Consider the following 15,754-nt stretch of genomic DNA (forward strand, 5'->3'; position numbering starts at 1 on the left):
GAGCCATTTCATCCTCTCAGGATCTGGAATGTGTTAAGTGCATTCTCTGAGCTAGCTCCTAGCTCAGAAAACACGACATGGTTGATGGAAAGTTAACAGACCAACAGTTGTTTAAAAAAAGTTTTCCTCAAGTTATAAAAGCAAAAGTTAGTAATTAGTATGTCTTTAAGGATTATCTGACATGTAACATTATGCCTTGGAAGACAGCAAGGGGCTTTGACACGTTAATATGCAGTCATTGTAAATATAGCAGATCCATTAAGCATGGTGTTTTGCAACTTACTGGGAGGCCAGTGGGCAAAGCCCTGGGGTGGAGAAGCGCACAGTTAATACCTTTAGTAAGCTCTGCTTCCTAATGGTGGCTGTGGGGTCTATCTGGAAAGGAAGTGGGAAGTGTGCTCAGTAAAGTCACAAATAGGTTTAATCTTGGATTTGGTGGAAAATTTAATGGACACAAATCTGTTTGTAGAGATTATTTATCATAAGTCAGTCTATCTCCTGAGAAACAAATTAAAACAGTTCCATGAAAATCCAGGTAAGTAATCAAAAGGAAAGTCACAAGACATAAAAGAATCCTGGGGCCCTGTGAGGTGGCTCAGCAGGTAAACATGCCTGCCACTAAGCCTCACAACCTGAGTTTGATCCCTGGGACACACATCATGAGGAAGAGGGCCATTCCCTGACAGTTGTCCTCTGACCTCCGTATGACACCCTCCCCTCATACACTAATAAATAAATGTAATAATAATTTTCAAAAAGGAGGCTGTGGAAAATTAGATTTGCATCTAGTCTGACATTTTGTTATTTCTATCACCATCCCTTAGAGAAGTCAGAGCATGAACTCCATTCTTGGTCCTTCAAGTTCATGCTTATAGCTGCTTCAATGCTAAGACTCCACCTGGCCTCATCTGTGCTTCTCTCACCTGCAGCCAATGGGCTACAGACTGAAAATTCGTGCAAAAATATGATCTACATACAAATATGAGTATATACAGATTTAGTGTTGTGTAACCAAACTTCTTCTGGGAAGATGCAACACACATCCACTTATCCACATAGGTAGCCCACAACAAACGGAAGTACAAATACCCCAAAGTCCAACGTGGTGCTCCATGACTTTTATTGGGATTGCTTACAGGAAAAGAAATGACTCAGAAGATAGTTGTATCACCAAAGCCCTCTCCAGAAACTCACAAAAACTGGGAACCGAGAACACAGTACACAGCCTTTAGGCAGCTCAATGGGTTGAAGAATGTCTTTCCCAGGTGTCTCAGCTCAAGTGGTCTAGACCTCTTCAGGCAGCTAGTATGGTCTCAGTCTTTGCAGCTTGTCTGAGAGTCTTTTTTTGCAGCTCAGCTTGTTTAAGAGGTTCTCTCAGCTTCTATTGCTTATTCTGGTAGGGAAGGCCTAGTGAATCTGGTCAGTTTCAGGGACTTCCTGAAGATATTTTGAGTTGTAGAGCTTCCCTACAGGGTGAAATGTTTCAATCCTGGAAGAAACTGTTATACAACACTTGGATTTTGGATTTTTAGATTCCAGGGCTTTGAAGGTCAGTTTGCCCTAAGCAATAGAGTGTAATAGTTATTTACATAGCACTTATATTAGCTTTTAAAAGAACTTGTTTTTAAATGTGTGCGCACGCGTGTACACACATGAGTTTAAGTATACCATGTTCATACAGGAGCAGAAGACTAGAAGAAAGTTGGGTTCCCTAGAACTGGAATTACAGGCAATTGAGAGCCATCTGATGTTAACTGAACCCAGATCCTCTGCAGAGCAATAAGCACTCTCTAGCCCCACCCCAACCCCCAAAATTAAAAAAAAAAAAAAAAAAAAAAAGTACTTTGTAAATAATCTAGAGATGGTGTTTTGCAGTGATGGGGATTAAATCTAGGCCTACACATCTGCTCAGCCAGTCTTGAACTGTGACTTAAACTACATAGGAGATCTTGTCTCGTTTACAGCAAAAGCTGTGCTGTTTCAGCAGCACCTGCACATTTGGTATAGACATGAGTCTCAGGGACTGGTCTTCTGGTGATACCAGGGGACGGCTGTGTGTCCTTGCTGTTCTGTACATGACAGTCCCTTGCATTGGAGTCAAACAACATCTGATGTTCACCCAGAAGTGATCTTGTGGATGATAGTTTTATAAGCTACATACACATTTTTTTATCTGAATAAGAAAAAGAGACCATTTGGAAATAGTTTTGCCATAGACATTTTAAACTGCAATGCCCATGTGTGTAGAGCCTGTACATGCTCTTACAGATGGAAGATTGTCCTAAGTGCCATGAATTTAGCATTAACAAAACTGATGAGGGTCTCACATCTTGATATTTGAGGCCTCATGTTGTAGAAAAGTAGCAGTGAAGCACTTCTCTCATGTCTAAAAGAAGAAAGATGGCCTCACTGGCAAAGCTTTACTCCTTCAGGTTTCCAAGTAGCTGAAGAATAACCCTTGCTTGCAAGTGCAGACACTCTTGGTGGCTCTCCCAGGGGACCTCGAGCTTTCAGACTTGTCACTGTGTTTATTTCAGCTGAAGTCACTTTGGATTTGGTTCATTGATTTTGTTTCATGTGGTGTGTGTGTGTGTGTGTGTGTGTGTGTACGTTTATATGTATACCATCCATGCCTTTTCTCTAGGTGTAGAGTTTAAACTTTAGAGGGATCATGGCCAAGTGAAGTACTTTATATATTGTAATGTTGAGTATAGGTGCCTGTTGATTTTAAGCTGCTACCTCACAATTACCTAGAACCACAGCAGTTTCTTTTTTTAGGTGCCTTGCATTTTTTGAAAGTTTATCTGTGTTTGAAATCATTTCACTTATCGTTTAAAATAGCATAAATTGCAGTACTGGGAAACTGATCTGTAAGGCTCCTCTATGCTCAGTAAGACTTGTTTTCATGTGGCCTCTTCAGTAGTGCATTGGCTGCCCCTGCCCCCGTTTCCCACTTAAATTGAAGAGGTGTTAACACAGGCTATTTTCCTTCGCTATGCCTCTTCCTCCTTCCTTCTCAAAAAAGGTTAAACTCAATTTCATAACTTTCATTGTGATTTGGTTGCCCTCCACGCCCCATAGTTACCACTGAAGTAAACAGGTTATCTTTGGAAGTTCCATTATGCTGACCTTGGCTTCTCCTGTCTGTAGTATCCTCTAGGAATGAGCAAATTTCCTTTGAAATAAGCACTGGCTTCAATGGATGTGACATAGTGCAGAGAAAGATACTCTTAGCAATAAAAAGCTATCCAGAAATCACAAGCTGAATATATGTTATAACAGATTTATGATACTAAATATATGTTACAGAATTGTAGTACTGTTTTGATGAGGGACATGTTATATAAATGTGTAGAAGTTATTATAAGTATCTGAATTACTTGTCTATATTTTGGTAGTTGTGATGTAACAGCAATACCTTTGTATCTTTCCCTTTTCCAGCCTAAATTCTTCTACTTTGTTTATTCCCTTTCCATTGTATTCTCTGCCATGTTTACACATATTGTAGCTATCTTTCCTCTGGTTGAATGGAATACTTGCAACTATGGTTAAAGAATTCTGGCTGCAAGGTGAGTTGTGTTTGACTTTTTAATATCTCCTCCCAGGTTTTGGGTCCTGCTCCCAGGTGGTGTTCCTTCCTGGACAACTTGACAGAAGAATTAGAAGAGAATCCAGAGAGCACAGTGTATGATGATTACAAATTTGTCACCAAGAAAGACCTTGAAAACTTAGGTAAAATATGATAAAATGTTTATGGAATTGTCTTATTTTCACATATGTAGGTTTTGAGCATTAAAATCAACTGAGCCATTTTTATTTATCTTTCCAAATGTCCCATTTCTGCCAAATCAGATATCAAAATGTTCTAAATGATCAACTTTATAAACTCTGCTCAGAAAAGCTTTGGTAAATTCAACTGGCTGAAGCCTTTTGTGCCTTAACTTTAACAGCCAACATCCTGCCCTTCAAGTGTGATGTTTCTTAGAGCTATGGGAGTCAAGTGTGGCTTTGAGAGTGTGATAAATGTAAATAAATATGACACCTTGAACCTCTCTCAGCTGTAAGCAGATGATGGCCCTTAGATCTCTTAGATTTATTCATAAAGGACCTAATCCAAAACTTCCAATAGAAAAAACTCTAATGCAGGCTGAACATTCCAGCCAGAAGTCTGAAGCTCTCCAAAGTTCAGAACTTTTTGAGTCCTAACTTGCCACTCAAAAGTTTCAGGGTTTTGAGTCTGGATTTTAAAATTAGGGATATCCAGCTTTCCATCACTGGAGCAAATGCCTGACTTGATTTTCAAAGAGATTTTGGATCAAGGTGTATAGATTTTGCAGTCTGTGACTGAGCACACTCATGGCTTTTAGACCTGCGGTGAGACCCAACACTAAAGAGCAAGACCTTCAATTCCCTAAAGACTTTCAAATGGCATCATTAACAATTATGTTATGTTGGGTAATTAATTAGACCATATACTCTGAGAAAATGTTGGGTGCTAAGTCCATGCAGACACATGAATAAATTGTGTGTTAACTCCTACAGTTACAATAGAAGAACACCTCAAGTTTAATTTTTCCCTTTTGTTGTTGTATGCATACTACTTTAAACTGCTATGTGATCTTTTTTTCAGTATAATTTTCAGGTCTCAATATGGGAGTCAGTAGTGAACAATAACGAAATAGCTTGTGGCCTATTGTCTGCTCTTCTTGGCTCAATTCACAGCATCCCTGTGGCTGCTTACAACTTTCTGTAACTCCAGTTCAGGGGATCCAACACCCTCTTCTGGTCTCCACAGGCATACCTGCAGACAAAACACCCATACACATAAAATAGCCATTAATAAAGAAGGAAGAAAAACTTAAATTTTAATGAAGACATCATAAAGACTTATTATTCTGATTAACTTTGGCAGGGCTCACACATCTCATTGGATCACCTTTCCTCCGAGCATATATGCATGGATTTTTCATGGATATCAGACTCTACCACAAGGTAAGTACAGGCTACGGATATTTCAGGTGATAGTACCCCATCCATAGCTGCTTCTACGTACTTTTGCCTTATAAAGCATACTTCTGAATTGTGAGGGATCTACTTTCTTTGGTACAATAGTCATGGTATATATATGCTACTAAATACTGATTCTGATAATTTCATTCTTTGTTTTGAAAAGGTGAAATTGATGGTCAATCCATTTGCTTATGAAGAATATAGGAAAGATAAAATTCGACAGAAAATAGAAGAAACCCGTGCACAGAGAGTCCAATTAAAGGTAAAGCTCTACTCAGCATTGCAATTACCAGAGGAAAATAGTCTTCATTTTGTGTGTTACTCTGAAGAAGTCTATCATATCCATGAATTTCCATCTTTTAGTTCACATCTTTTGCTTTCTTGGTATACTTTGTCATGAGGGTGTGTGGTTAGGTGTTTGGGTAATAATAAGTACTTGATAATAACGGAAAGGCCAAGACACACTGGGCTGTAGTGCTTTGATCTACAGAGCTGCTGTGGGCTGCACTAAAAACAGTTCAAGCTGCTTTGAGTTTGACAGGTGTTAGAAATCTGCTTGTCTCCATCTCCTGCTAGTGTGCTTGGTTCTCTCAGGTTCTCTGCATCCCAGGATACTAATAGACAGAGCCAGGAAACAACCAGCACCAGTTGTTTTGATGGAGAGTACTTAGTGTCTGCCAGGAATTAGAGCACCCAAAAGACAGAAACAGGAAGTGGGAGAAGAGAGACAGTGACTTAGATCCAGGAGACAAGAAAGGCGTGAGTGCAGGAGCACCCAGACTCCTAAGGGACAGGCAGGCTGGTGCTCTTGGCATTTGAGGGTGATCCTGGGTGTGTTGAGAACTGGAGACTGGTGAATACCACTGCTGTCGGAGCCACCTGCTAGTCCCCTGGTAAAGAATTGCTGTTGATTATTCCAGCCAGACCATGAGCAGACAGGGAGGAGCTTCCTGTCTGCCTGCTCCTGCCTTCCTGGCTCTCTGACATCCCATCCATTAAGTCAAATCCCTGAGTGGTAAAATATTTCTAACTGAACATTAGTTTAAAAAATGTATGTAATATACACACTCTCAGTAACAAAAGACTAGTGACTTTCCTGAGGTGACCTCAGTGCTCGTTCCATTTTCCATGGTTATTCAGAGTTTATAACAGCAGAGATCGTGAGTGTGCATGAGTTTCAGCAGCAGCCGGGTGTGTACCTGCCAGAGTTACATTTTACTTAGTACAATAAATGAGCGTGATGTGAAAGAAGACAGTAGGTAGCCCACCGCTTATCTGAGAGTCCTTACACTCCTATCTAGACTCTAGGAATTCACCCTTTTTCAGAGCAGGAAGCATTTCAGAGGTTCCCACAACTGCAGCAGAGGGCAGGGCAGGTAGCTGTAATCCCAGGGTCCCAGGGTCCCAGGGTCCCAGGCCCTCTGTGGAAAGAGTATGCTCCCATTACAGGCCGTGCTTACAGTTCTGTGCCATTTGGCCCACTTGCTGCTATTCCTTGTGTAATTCCTTTCCTACTATGGACGGTAAACTAAGAAATAGGAGTGAAGCTGGGCGGTGGTGGCGCACACCTTTAATCCCAGCACTTGGGAGGCAGAGGCAGGTGGATTTCTGAGTTCGAGGCCAGCCTGGTCTACAGAGTGAGTTCCAGGACAGCCAGGGCTACACAGAGAAACCCTGTCTCGAAAAATCAAAAAAAAAAAAAAAAAAAAAAAAAAAAAGAAATAGGAGTGAGCTACCCTTTGTGAACTTACACTACTCACAGACCTGCTGCCTTTAATGTTAAGTATATTTATCTCAGCGTATCTTATTTCCATCTCTTTACCAGAAACTGCCAAAAGTTAACAAAGAACTGGCACTTAAATTAATTGAAGAGGAAGAGGAGAAACAAAAGTCTACACTGAAAAAGAAAGTTAAGGTAAGATGTCCTAAGGAATAGAAAGTATCAGTAAGTTGCTTTGTAGGTCATGGGTAGTAATGTATGTCTTTTTATTATTGGGGTTCCCCTAATCCCCTATACTTACTCAGTATGGGAAGTTTGAAAAATTGAAGAAAAAAGAAGAAAAAAGTTAAAAGCCACACACCCCCATACTCTAGAGGAAAATCATTGGTACTGAGCTGATTCCTCCATGTCAGTCCTCTTAAAGGTGTACACTGGATTAGCAAGGTCACCATGTATTTGTTGAAATGTTACCTGGTTCTGGAAGATAACAGTTGTAATTTCACATGTTGTTAAATTCTCTGTATTTTAAGTGGCTACACATTCTGTGTTAAAATTTACTTAATCCTTTTGTTGCTAAAGTGCTGTTGACTTTTTTCTGTACTGACTAGGTTTATTGTCTCATATTTTACTTTTATTTGCATTTATTTTATGATGTACTTATTTCTGTGCTCAAGAACAGTTTGCTTCTTTTGGTCAGGATCATGTGCATATGGCAGGGAAAGCTGGCATTTGGGTTAACCCACCCTGAGCTTTGGATGTTCAGTGGTGCATCGGTTAGCTCACAGTGTGGTCAGTGACTAGACAATCTACATCAAAACTGCTGTGTTCAGCATTACTCTGTGAACCCAACACTGTTTGTACCACCGACCTGTGTCCAGCCCCACTGTGGCCTAGGCACCCCTCATTACTGCACCATTATGTCCTGGAACAGTACACATTGCTTCCTTAAAGTGATACCTTTCAGACACGTGGTGGCTTTTCAGATACGCACACCCTTAATGCCCTGGGCAGTCTCACAGATGTTCTGAAAATGAACATGAAGATTTGAGCTGCTTGATTTGCATGATTTTGTAGGATTTTCTGGCCAAGAGTTTTTTTTTTTAATTCTAGAAATAACTGCTTTTTGGTTTTGACATGTCATTTTGGGAGGGTACGTGCTTCCATGTAGCTGCTACCTGCCCACCTTTTCTGAGGTGACAGTAGACAGGGACCAGCCATAAAATAATAAAAGTTAGCAGTCTTAGTATTGTTCTGAGGTAGGAAGATGTGCCTAGTTTGTCCATATTTATGAAGACTCTGAGGTCTTCCCCAGTCCTGTTCCCTCATCTGCTGAGAGCATTGTAGTATCCACTGCCCCCAAACCCTTGCCCACCAGGAGAGCATGCAGGACCTGGAGTAAGAGCTAAACTTGTGGCCTTGAGCCAAGCAGGCTCCTTGTCTAGTAGCTTATTCTTTGCTCTCTAGCCAGGTGGGTGAATGCAAGCTATAGTTGCATGAACCCTACTGTGCTCTTTGGTTCCTCTGCCTTCCTCAGAATCCAGGCTCTTATTTGAGTCTGGCTATGCACTGACTGTGATGCTAGATGGCTCCCTCAGCTTCACTTTCAACTGTAACCTGTAAGGACAGGTAGGCACTCTCTTAGTACTGTCACTTCTGTGGAGTTCCGACCAGATGCTCCACTTTGCTGCCTTCTCTTCTATAGCCTCTCCTTGGTGCCTTTCATCCTGGCCTATTATATTCTTTAAATTATTTAAATCTTTGGAAGCTCCTTTAAAATAAAATATGTGGATGGTTTTATATTTTCCTGTCCTCTGCGTGAATAAAAAAGCAATACTGAGCAAGCTTACTCATTTAAATTCACATTCTTGAACTGTAGCTGTATACATCAGTGTGTGACCAAGTGTGTATACCCTGAATGTGTGTACCTGCAGGGTAGAAATAGTGGCTTTGTGCTCTGCTGGCATTCTCCTCAGAGCAGTCGTCACATTGGTCTTGTTAGCTGAGTCTGAGGATGATTCGCCTATAACTTTTTCAGCTGTACAATGTCATTTTACAAGCCATGTGGAAGTGATCATTGTACTGTCTTCCTAAAGCTCCTAGAGGAAGAGAGTGGAGCTAATTTAGACTATAGATGTATGCATTTCAGATATGCTTTGTGCTCAGAGTCCTTGGCACAACCGTGCTATAGGGTACTTGCTCTTTTGAGCAGCATAGTATATGGCAGAGCCTTCTTACAGGTCATGGTGATGAAGATGCAGAAGTTGGTACGTTCCCTTTGGGAGACTTTGTGTTTGGGAAAGGATCTTTGTGTGTGTGTTGATGTACTGAACCTGCACTCCTCAGGTTCTGGCCACACTGGGTTTTGAGACACTCTCCCTGGTGCCTGCGATTAGGCTAGGTTAGGTGGCCAGTGAGTCCTGGGTTCTGATTGTCTCTCCCTCCCTAGTGCCGAGATTATAAGGACACACTACCATTCCCAGATTTTCATGTTGGTTCTGGGGACATATTTAACCAACTGAGCCATCTCTTTCAGCCCTTCCGTTGGGAGTCTTTTGTTGAGGTTGGATGGAGGCAGGGTATTATGGGATGGTGAAATGACCTGGAAAGCTGGAAGCAAACACAGCAGTGCTCATTTCAGTGAAGAATTACCATTGCTCCTCCCCTGACAGTTTTCCCAGAACTTCAGGAACTCTTTTCTGATCTAGGAAAATGAAAATAGGCAACTGAAGCCTTTTAAATATACTGTTAATGAAAACAGTAGAAAATATCCTAGCATTTTACTTTTTTACTTATTTTTGTAAAAACTTGTCAAGAATAATTTGAACAATGTTTACTGTTTTCTCTTCCTACACTTTCAATATGGACCCAGTGTTTTTCTTTGCCCTAGTAAATTGTTGCTTTTCAAAGTTCCATCCAAGGCCCTGTTAATATCATTAACTATCTCCAAGAGCACATTCATTTCTGCAGTGCTGGGATTAACCCAGAGTCCCATGTATGCTGGGAAAGCTCTCTACCACTCAGCCCTATCCTAGCCATTCTGAGGGTTCCTTTAATATGAAGGGCTTTACTGGTGTCATTGCAAGTAAGATGTTTACCTTCTGTTACTACTGCTTTCTGATTTATTTTGAGACATTCGCTTCACACTGTTTCTCAGTTTGTATCCATAAAGTCCTAACCAATGACAGTGTTCCATTTCCCACTCCAGCTCTTTCTTCTGTACCTCCTCCCTCCCTCCATCCTTCCTTCTTCCCTTCTTCGCTCTCCACTTACACTTTCATATTTTACTTCTTTAATTATTAACTTTATGAAGACAGTTTAGCTTGGGAGCAACACTGTGTTCCTGCGCTGTGTAAACTGATGACCATAGGGGCACATCACAGAGAGCATTGAAAGGAACACCATGATGGCTGCTGCTCATGAGCTCCTGTTCACATCAGAGTAGTGGGAGTTTATACTTCATGCTGATACCACAGTTGAGTCATTTCAGAAGTCTGAAATTTGAATCCTGTTGTTAAGGTCCTGATGGTGTTTAACTTAATCCGTGGGTTCTGACTCTCTGGATGGTACTTCCAGGCAAGCCTTAACTCTTGCTTGTACCTGTTCTGTACTTCATAACCAAGACGGCATACATTTACTTGAGCATCTATCTTAGGGGGATAGTTATTGGGTTTGTACTGTTTGTGCTGGATTCAGAGAGGACAAAGCCTACAAATGTTACATTCCTCTGTCAACTGCTGTGTCTTCTTCCTGCCTTTTTATAACCAGTTGTGTCTTTATAACCGCATCACCTGATCACCAGACTCTTCTAGGAAGCTTTGTTAATAAAATGGGCCCTGATTTGCTTTTTATTGACTTAATGTAAATCAGGCCCCATTATTCGACTTCAGTCTTACTCTTGAAATACAGATATAATATATGGTCTTTTAAAAATCTGTTCTTGACAAAAAAAAAAAAAAAAAAGCCAGGCAGTGGTGGCGCACGCCTTTAATCCCAGCACTTGGGAGGCAGAGGCAGGCGGATTTCTGAGTTCTAGGCCAGCCTGATCTACAGAGTGAGTTCCAGGACAGCCAGAGCTATACAGAGAAACCCTGTCTCGAAAAAACAAACAAAACAAAACACAAAAAAACCAAAAAAATAAAAATCTGTTCTTGGAGTTGTATAATTCATTATTTAATGCTTTTATCTTCAAACCAAATTGTTTATTTATAAATTAAAGAAAGCTCCCCTTATCAGTAAGAAATACTTGAAAGAGTTGCAAACTACAGCAGGCCATCAGTTCCACCTGTAACAGGACTCTTCAGAACCTCCAGAGTGTCACTGCTGCCTCCTGACCCGAAGTAAGCTCTGCCTCGACTGACCCCCGGAGCCTACTGTTCCCGGTTACTGTTTCCAAATGAGCTGTGTACCCTACAGTTGATGTTGAGTCTACAACAGGAAGTGACCTACCATATAGTCCACCATGCAGACCATCAGTGAGCACTGTCAATGCTGTAGGAAGTTAGAATTTGGTGGTGTTAATTACTATTACCTTTCAACAAATGCAAATTGAGCTTCCCATATGCACAAGCATCTTTGAGATGCACAGGCACCTGTACCCCATTTGGCTTTAAGGGTCCATCCAAGTGGGTAAGACCATTTCCCCCACAGCACATGCTTAAAGTAATAATTCATCACTTTGGGGGGAAAATGTGACTATAAGCATACATACTGAGTTAGATCAGATAGTTTTAACATTAGAATTTTGTCATTTTTTATTGCAAATTACAATACTATGAACACTCACAACTAGGTGTTTTCACAGGGCCTCCTGGGAGAGTTGAACATCACACCTCATATTCCCTGTCTTCCCTTCCTGTCTTGCGTGTGCTTCTGTGGGGACGCACTCCCCACTATCTAGCTGGTTATTTTCCTGCTGTTGCCTGTGGTGCTGCGTCTTGCCTTTTCCCTCCCGCTGAAGCTGGATGGTAATTTTGGTGAAATCAATATTGGGCATTTACAATGTTGTAACTATGTAAATGCTATTTGTAGCTGAGTCACCTCATATGACTGATTTCCCCTGGTGTAAGCTTCTGTGTCATTATCACCGATCAGCCCCTTGTTCTGTATTGTGAGTCTGGACCTTGTGGCAAGAGTCTGTGTAGCTCAGATGTGTTTGTTTATGCATTCCTGAAGAACTCCTAAGTCTTCATGGATTGATCACCTTCAGGTCCTGGGGTCTCCCTGCACTGTTTCATGGAATGTTCTCTACATTGAACAAAGAATCGGAAGAACCCTGGGTTTCTGAAGGAATGAAGTTTCTACCCAAATACTTGCATTCACCAGCTGAGTGTTCAGTGAGGGCTCATGAGGGTAAATACAAGACGCGAGTTCTCACAGCAGCTTCACACTGTGCCCTCCAGACAGTGCTGAGAAGGCTCCTGAAGTAGGAGAGACGCTGTCCTGGCGAAGCTCTTGTGACCACTGTGTCATTCATACTAGGTGCCTTCCAGGCTGCAGGCTGGCCCAGCTGCATTGCTGGCTGCTTGCAGAGCCACTCAGCCTGGAAACCTAGGTCTTTAGTGTAGAGGGAATTCTCTTGGAAGAAAAAAATTATTATTTTCTGCCATGGTCTTGGTTATTTGTTCATGATCAGGGTGGGGAGCTAGAGAGCTGAAAATACAGAGTAGGGGACAGGCTGAGGTATGTGGGGGAGTCCCCATGTCAGCACTCTCTCGGGTCTATGGCCGTCTTCCTGCTAGAAGGTGAGGTTCCAGCTCAGCAGCCTGAGGATTGTCACCTGCTTTCACTTCCTTCCTGTTACTGCCCACTTCCCTCTCTCAGCCTGCCCAGCCCCTCTAGGCCTCCTCCTCTCCCTCCTTTAGGCTAGAGGTGGGGCTAGAGAGTCAGAGTTCTAAGTAGCAGATAGTCTTTGTGTGTTTCTATATTGGAACAAGAAAATAAGTGTCTGCTCGGAGCTACAGAAGTGATTCTTTGAGATAGTGCTGAACACCACATTCACGTGTTTTCCAAACACCAAAGTAAGTGTTGAGCATGTGTATGTGTGTGTGTTTATAAGACAGATCACTAGCCAGACACTTGTAAACTACTTCAAGAACATCACTATCTTATTCTTTTTTCTTTTAAGACAGCTGTGAAAATAAGCAATTACACAAGCAAAAGTCCCTAGGGGAAATACTTTTACAGCTGGGTCAAAGGAGTTTTTATTTTATAATCATTCATCTAAAGCATACTTGTCTTTAGGCAGGATAATTTGTTTGTTGTAAATTAACAGGGAGGAAAATCTTTAAAATACCAACAACATACTCTATTTAACAGTCTCTGTTATTTAAATATAACAATTTTGACAAATACAGCAAGATAATAAGATTTTTTTTCCTTTGTTTTTTTTAACCTAATAGGCACATGGCTTTTGACTTGAAATATTGGTTGATTGCCAATATCAGCTTTCTCACATTTACAGGTGACTCCAAAATTTACCTGGTAACCCCCTCCTCTCTCCTGAGTCCTTGTGTGAATCACTGCTCCTAAGACACCTATTGATATCTGAGTCACACTTCGTCTTAAATGGACATCATTTCCTGCCCTTCACTCTAGCCTACACCTTTTATCCTGGTGCCCTAATGATCCTTCCCAGCAGCTGCCCACTCAGACCAAGCAGCTAAGAGCTGTTTCCACCCCATGCGTAATCCTTAGCTCTCTTGTTTCATCCAGCTGCTGCTGCTTTAGTTCCATAGAAGCGTATTTCACAGGGATTGCTCCCTGGCCGGAGTCAGTCCCATCCTTTGATTCCCATCGCCCTAGTCCCAGGCCCTGCCTCTTCATCACTTCCTGGGACGGCTCTGAATCCTGTAATAACTTCTGGCCTGTTCCTTAGGCCTGTGCCACACACCGTGTTGCTGCTTCCTCTTAGAGCAGCTTCCCTTGTCTGCTGTGGTCCCGAAAGTGCTCTTCAGTTTGTCATCGTGTCTTCCTCTCTCCTGCCTCTTTCTCCAAATAGTGGCTCCTCCAGGTCTTCGGAAGAGCAGTCATAGGGTAATGAGAGTGTTTATTAGTCTGCCTTGGTTGTTTTTAATTTTTGTCTTTTAAGATGTCTTTTCCAAATTGCCAGTCTGCTCTTGTCAGATGATTCACTATTCTTCAGTCAATTGAAATGCTGTTTTCATATTTCTTTTTTTAATTAAAAAAAAAATTATACAGTGTGTATGAGTGTAGCCTTGAGTACGCACATATACACACACTCACACACATAAAATGTATACATGCATACAAGTACCCACAGAGGCTAGAAGATGTGGATCCTCTGGAACTGGAGTTAGAGATGGTTAGTTGTGAGCTGCCTGGTGTAGGTACTGGGAACAGAACCTAGATCCTCTGCTAGAGTAGTGCTCTTAACTGCTCATCATCCAGCCCTTCTCTTCCAATTTCTACTTGTTGAAAACTGTTTGGTTTCAGGTCTCCTTGATGCCGTGTCCCCAGGATACCCTCTTGGATATTTCTATTAAGTTACTTTTTTTCCCTCTGATTACCTTCATACACCTGAACATCCTTCATACATTCTGAATGCCCTTTATACATTCTGAACATTTTTCTCATAGAGAGCTTTGTAGCAAACACATTGTGGTTTTTCTTCACTCTGAAGTTAGGGTCAGGTACTAGGTCTTTTCTTTTCTTAGTCTATTTTAGAAATGATATTTATTCAAGAATGACTTTTGAACTTGTATCTCTACAATTATCAGTTTATAGTTTCATGCAAGTAATAAGCAGGCCATACTTTATGTAGCTCTGCCACACAGATGCGGCATTCAGAACTGAGTTCAGAAGTGGAGCATCAGCCATTGAAATAAGGTCTGTTTGGTGAAGCGAGAACTGTCACAAGTAGGCTGGCGCTTCCCAGCTCTGTTCTAGGCTGTCACTCTGATTCATAATCATTCCTGGGTGGCTGGTTTCCACTGGCTTCTAGGCCCTGAGTGTGAAATAACCATCATCTGAGTCAGTAAGCAAATGTGTTTGTTGTACATGTTAGGAAGCTTGCTACTTAAAACAGTACAAATAAAAAGGAATTTAATATCAGTTCTGAACTACGCAAATGAATCTGAATAGCCAAAGCTTTGTTATGTAGAGATTGCACTGTGTCTGTTAAGAATAATCCATGGTCCAAGGAAGAAAACCAATGGAGTTATCCTTATAATGCATGAAAGTGTTTCATCTTCATAGTTGGGAGTTCTGACAACTTAAACTCCTTCCATTGTGGACTGTGACATTGGAAAGCTTTCTTATTTTAGTTTAATATGGTAGCTATACTTTAAAGGTCATATCCTAGCCTGGCAGTGGGAGCATACACCATTAGTCTTCATACTTGGGAGGCAGAGGCTGGAAGATGTTGGTGAGTTCGAGGCCAGCCTGGCCTAGAGAGAGTTCCAGGATAACCAAAGCTGCTACACGGAGAAACCCTGATTCAAACAAACAAAGCCATATCTTAAAATTTTATGTATTTCCTTGAAAAATATTGGGTTGTTTGTGTTTGTTTTGCACTAAAAATATCAATTGAAGAAAATTCTTTCCTATATAGTAAGTATAACATTAGCATAAAGATTCATTTGTAGATCATTATGTATAACAGTCAAGAATTATCAATCAGCTGTTAAATGTATCAATAGAATTGGTTTTGTTGTTGGAAAGTAAAAGCTAGAATCAATCAGATAGTTCTAGAAATGGATTCTAAAGAAATTTTGAACATTTTATAATGTTAATAGTCTATACCTTATGGACTGAGTGTTATAAAACCATTTTCTGATTGGATTTTCTTTTAATTCAGATACTGACTCACACTGGTCCCTGTCTCCCCTACAGAGCCTCCCCAATATCCTCACGGATGATCGATTTAAAGTTATGTTTGAGAACCCCGACTTCCAGGTGGATGAGGACAGTGAAGAATTCAGGCTTCTCAATCCGCTTGTCTCAAGGATTAGTGAGAAGAGAAAGAAGCAGCTGAGACTCTTGGAGCAGCAGGAGCTCAAGAATGTA

At 41.2% G+C, this 15,754-nt stretch overlaps 1 protein-coding gene across 2 annotated transcripts in view; it reads left to right on the plus strand.

Annotated features, from left to right (window-relative positions):
* Nol10 (nucleolar protein 10) overlaps window positions 1-15,754 on the plus strand; it is an 82,591-nt gene that overhangs the window by 52,581 nt on the left and 14,256 nt on the right. For both annotated transcript variants that reach the window (XM_031357381.1, XM_031357382.1), the window contains 5 exons: window positions 3,606-3,732; window positions 4,913-4,992; window positions 5,174-5,272; window positions 6,836-6,925; window positions 15,581-15,751. In XM_031357381.1, coding sequence (XP_031213241.1) covers window positions 3,606-3,732; window positions 4,913-4,992; window positions 5,174-5,272; window positions 6,836-6,925; window positions 15,581-15,751 — 567 coding nt within the window. The remainder of the gene's footprint in view (window positions 1-3,605; window positions 3,733-4,912; window positions 4,993-5,173; window positions 5,273-6,835; window positions 6,926-15,580; window positions 15,752-15,754) is intronic.

The sequence above is a fragment of the Mastomys coucha genome, unplaced genomic scaffold (assembly GCF_008632895.1).
Source record: "Mastomys coucha isolate ucsf_1 unplaced genomic scaffold, UCSF_Mcou_1 pScaffold6, whole genome shotgun sequence".
Classification (NCBI taxonomy): Eukaryota; Metazoa; Chordata; class Mammalia; order Rodentia; family Muridae; genus Mastomys; species Mastomys coucha.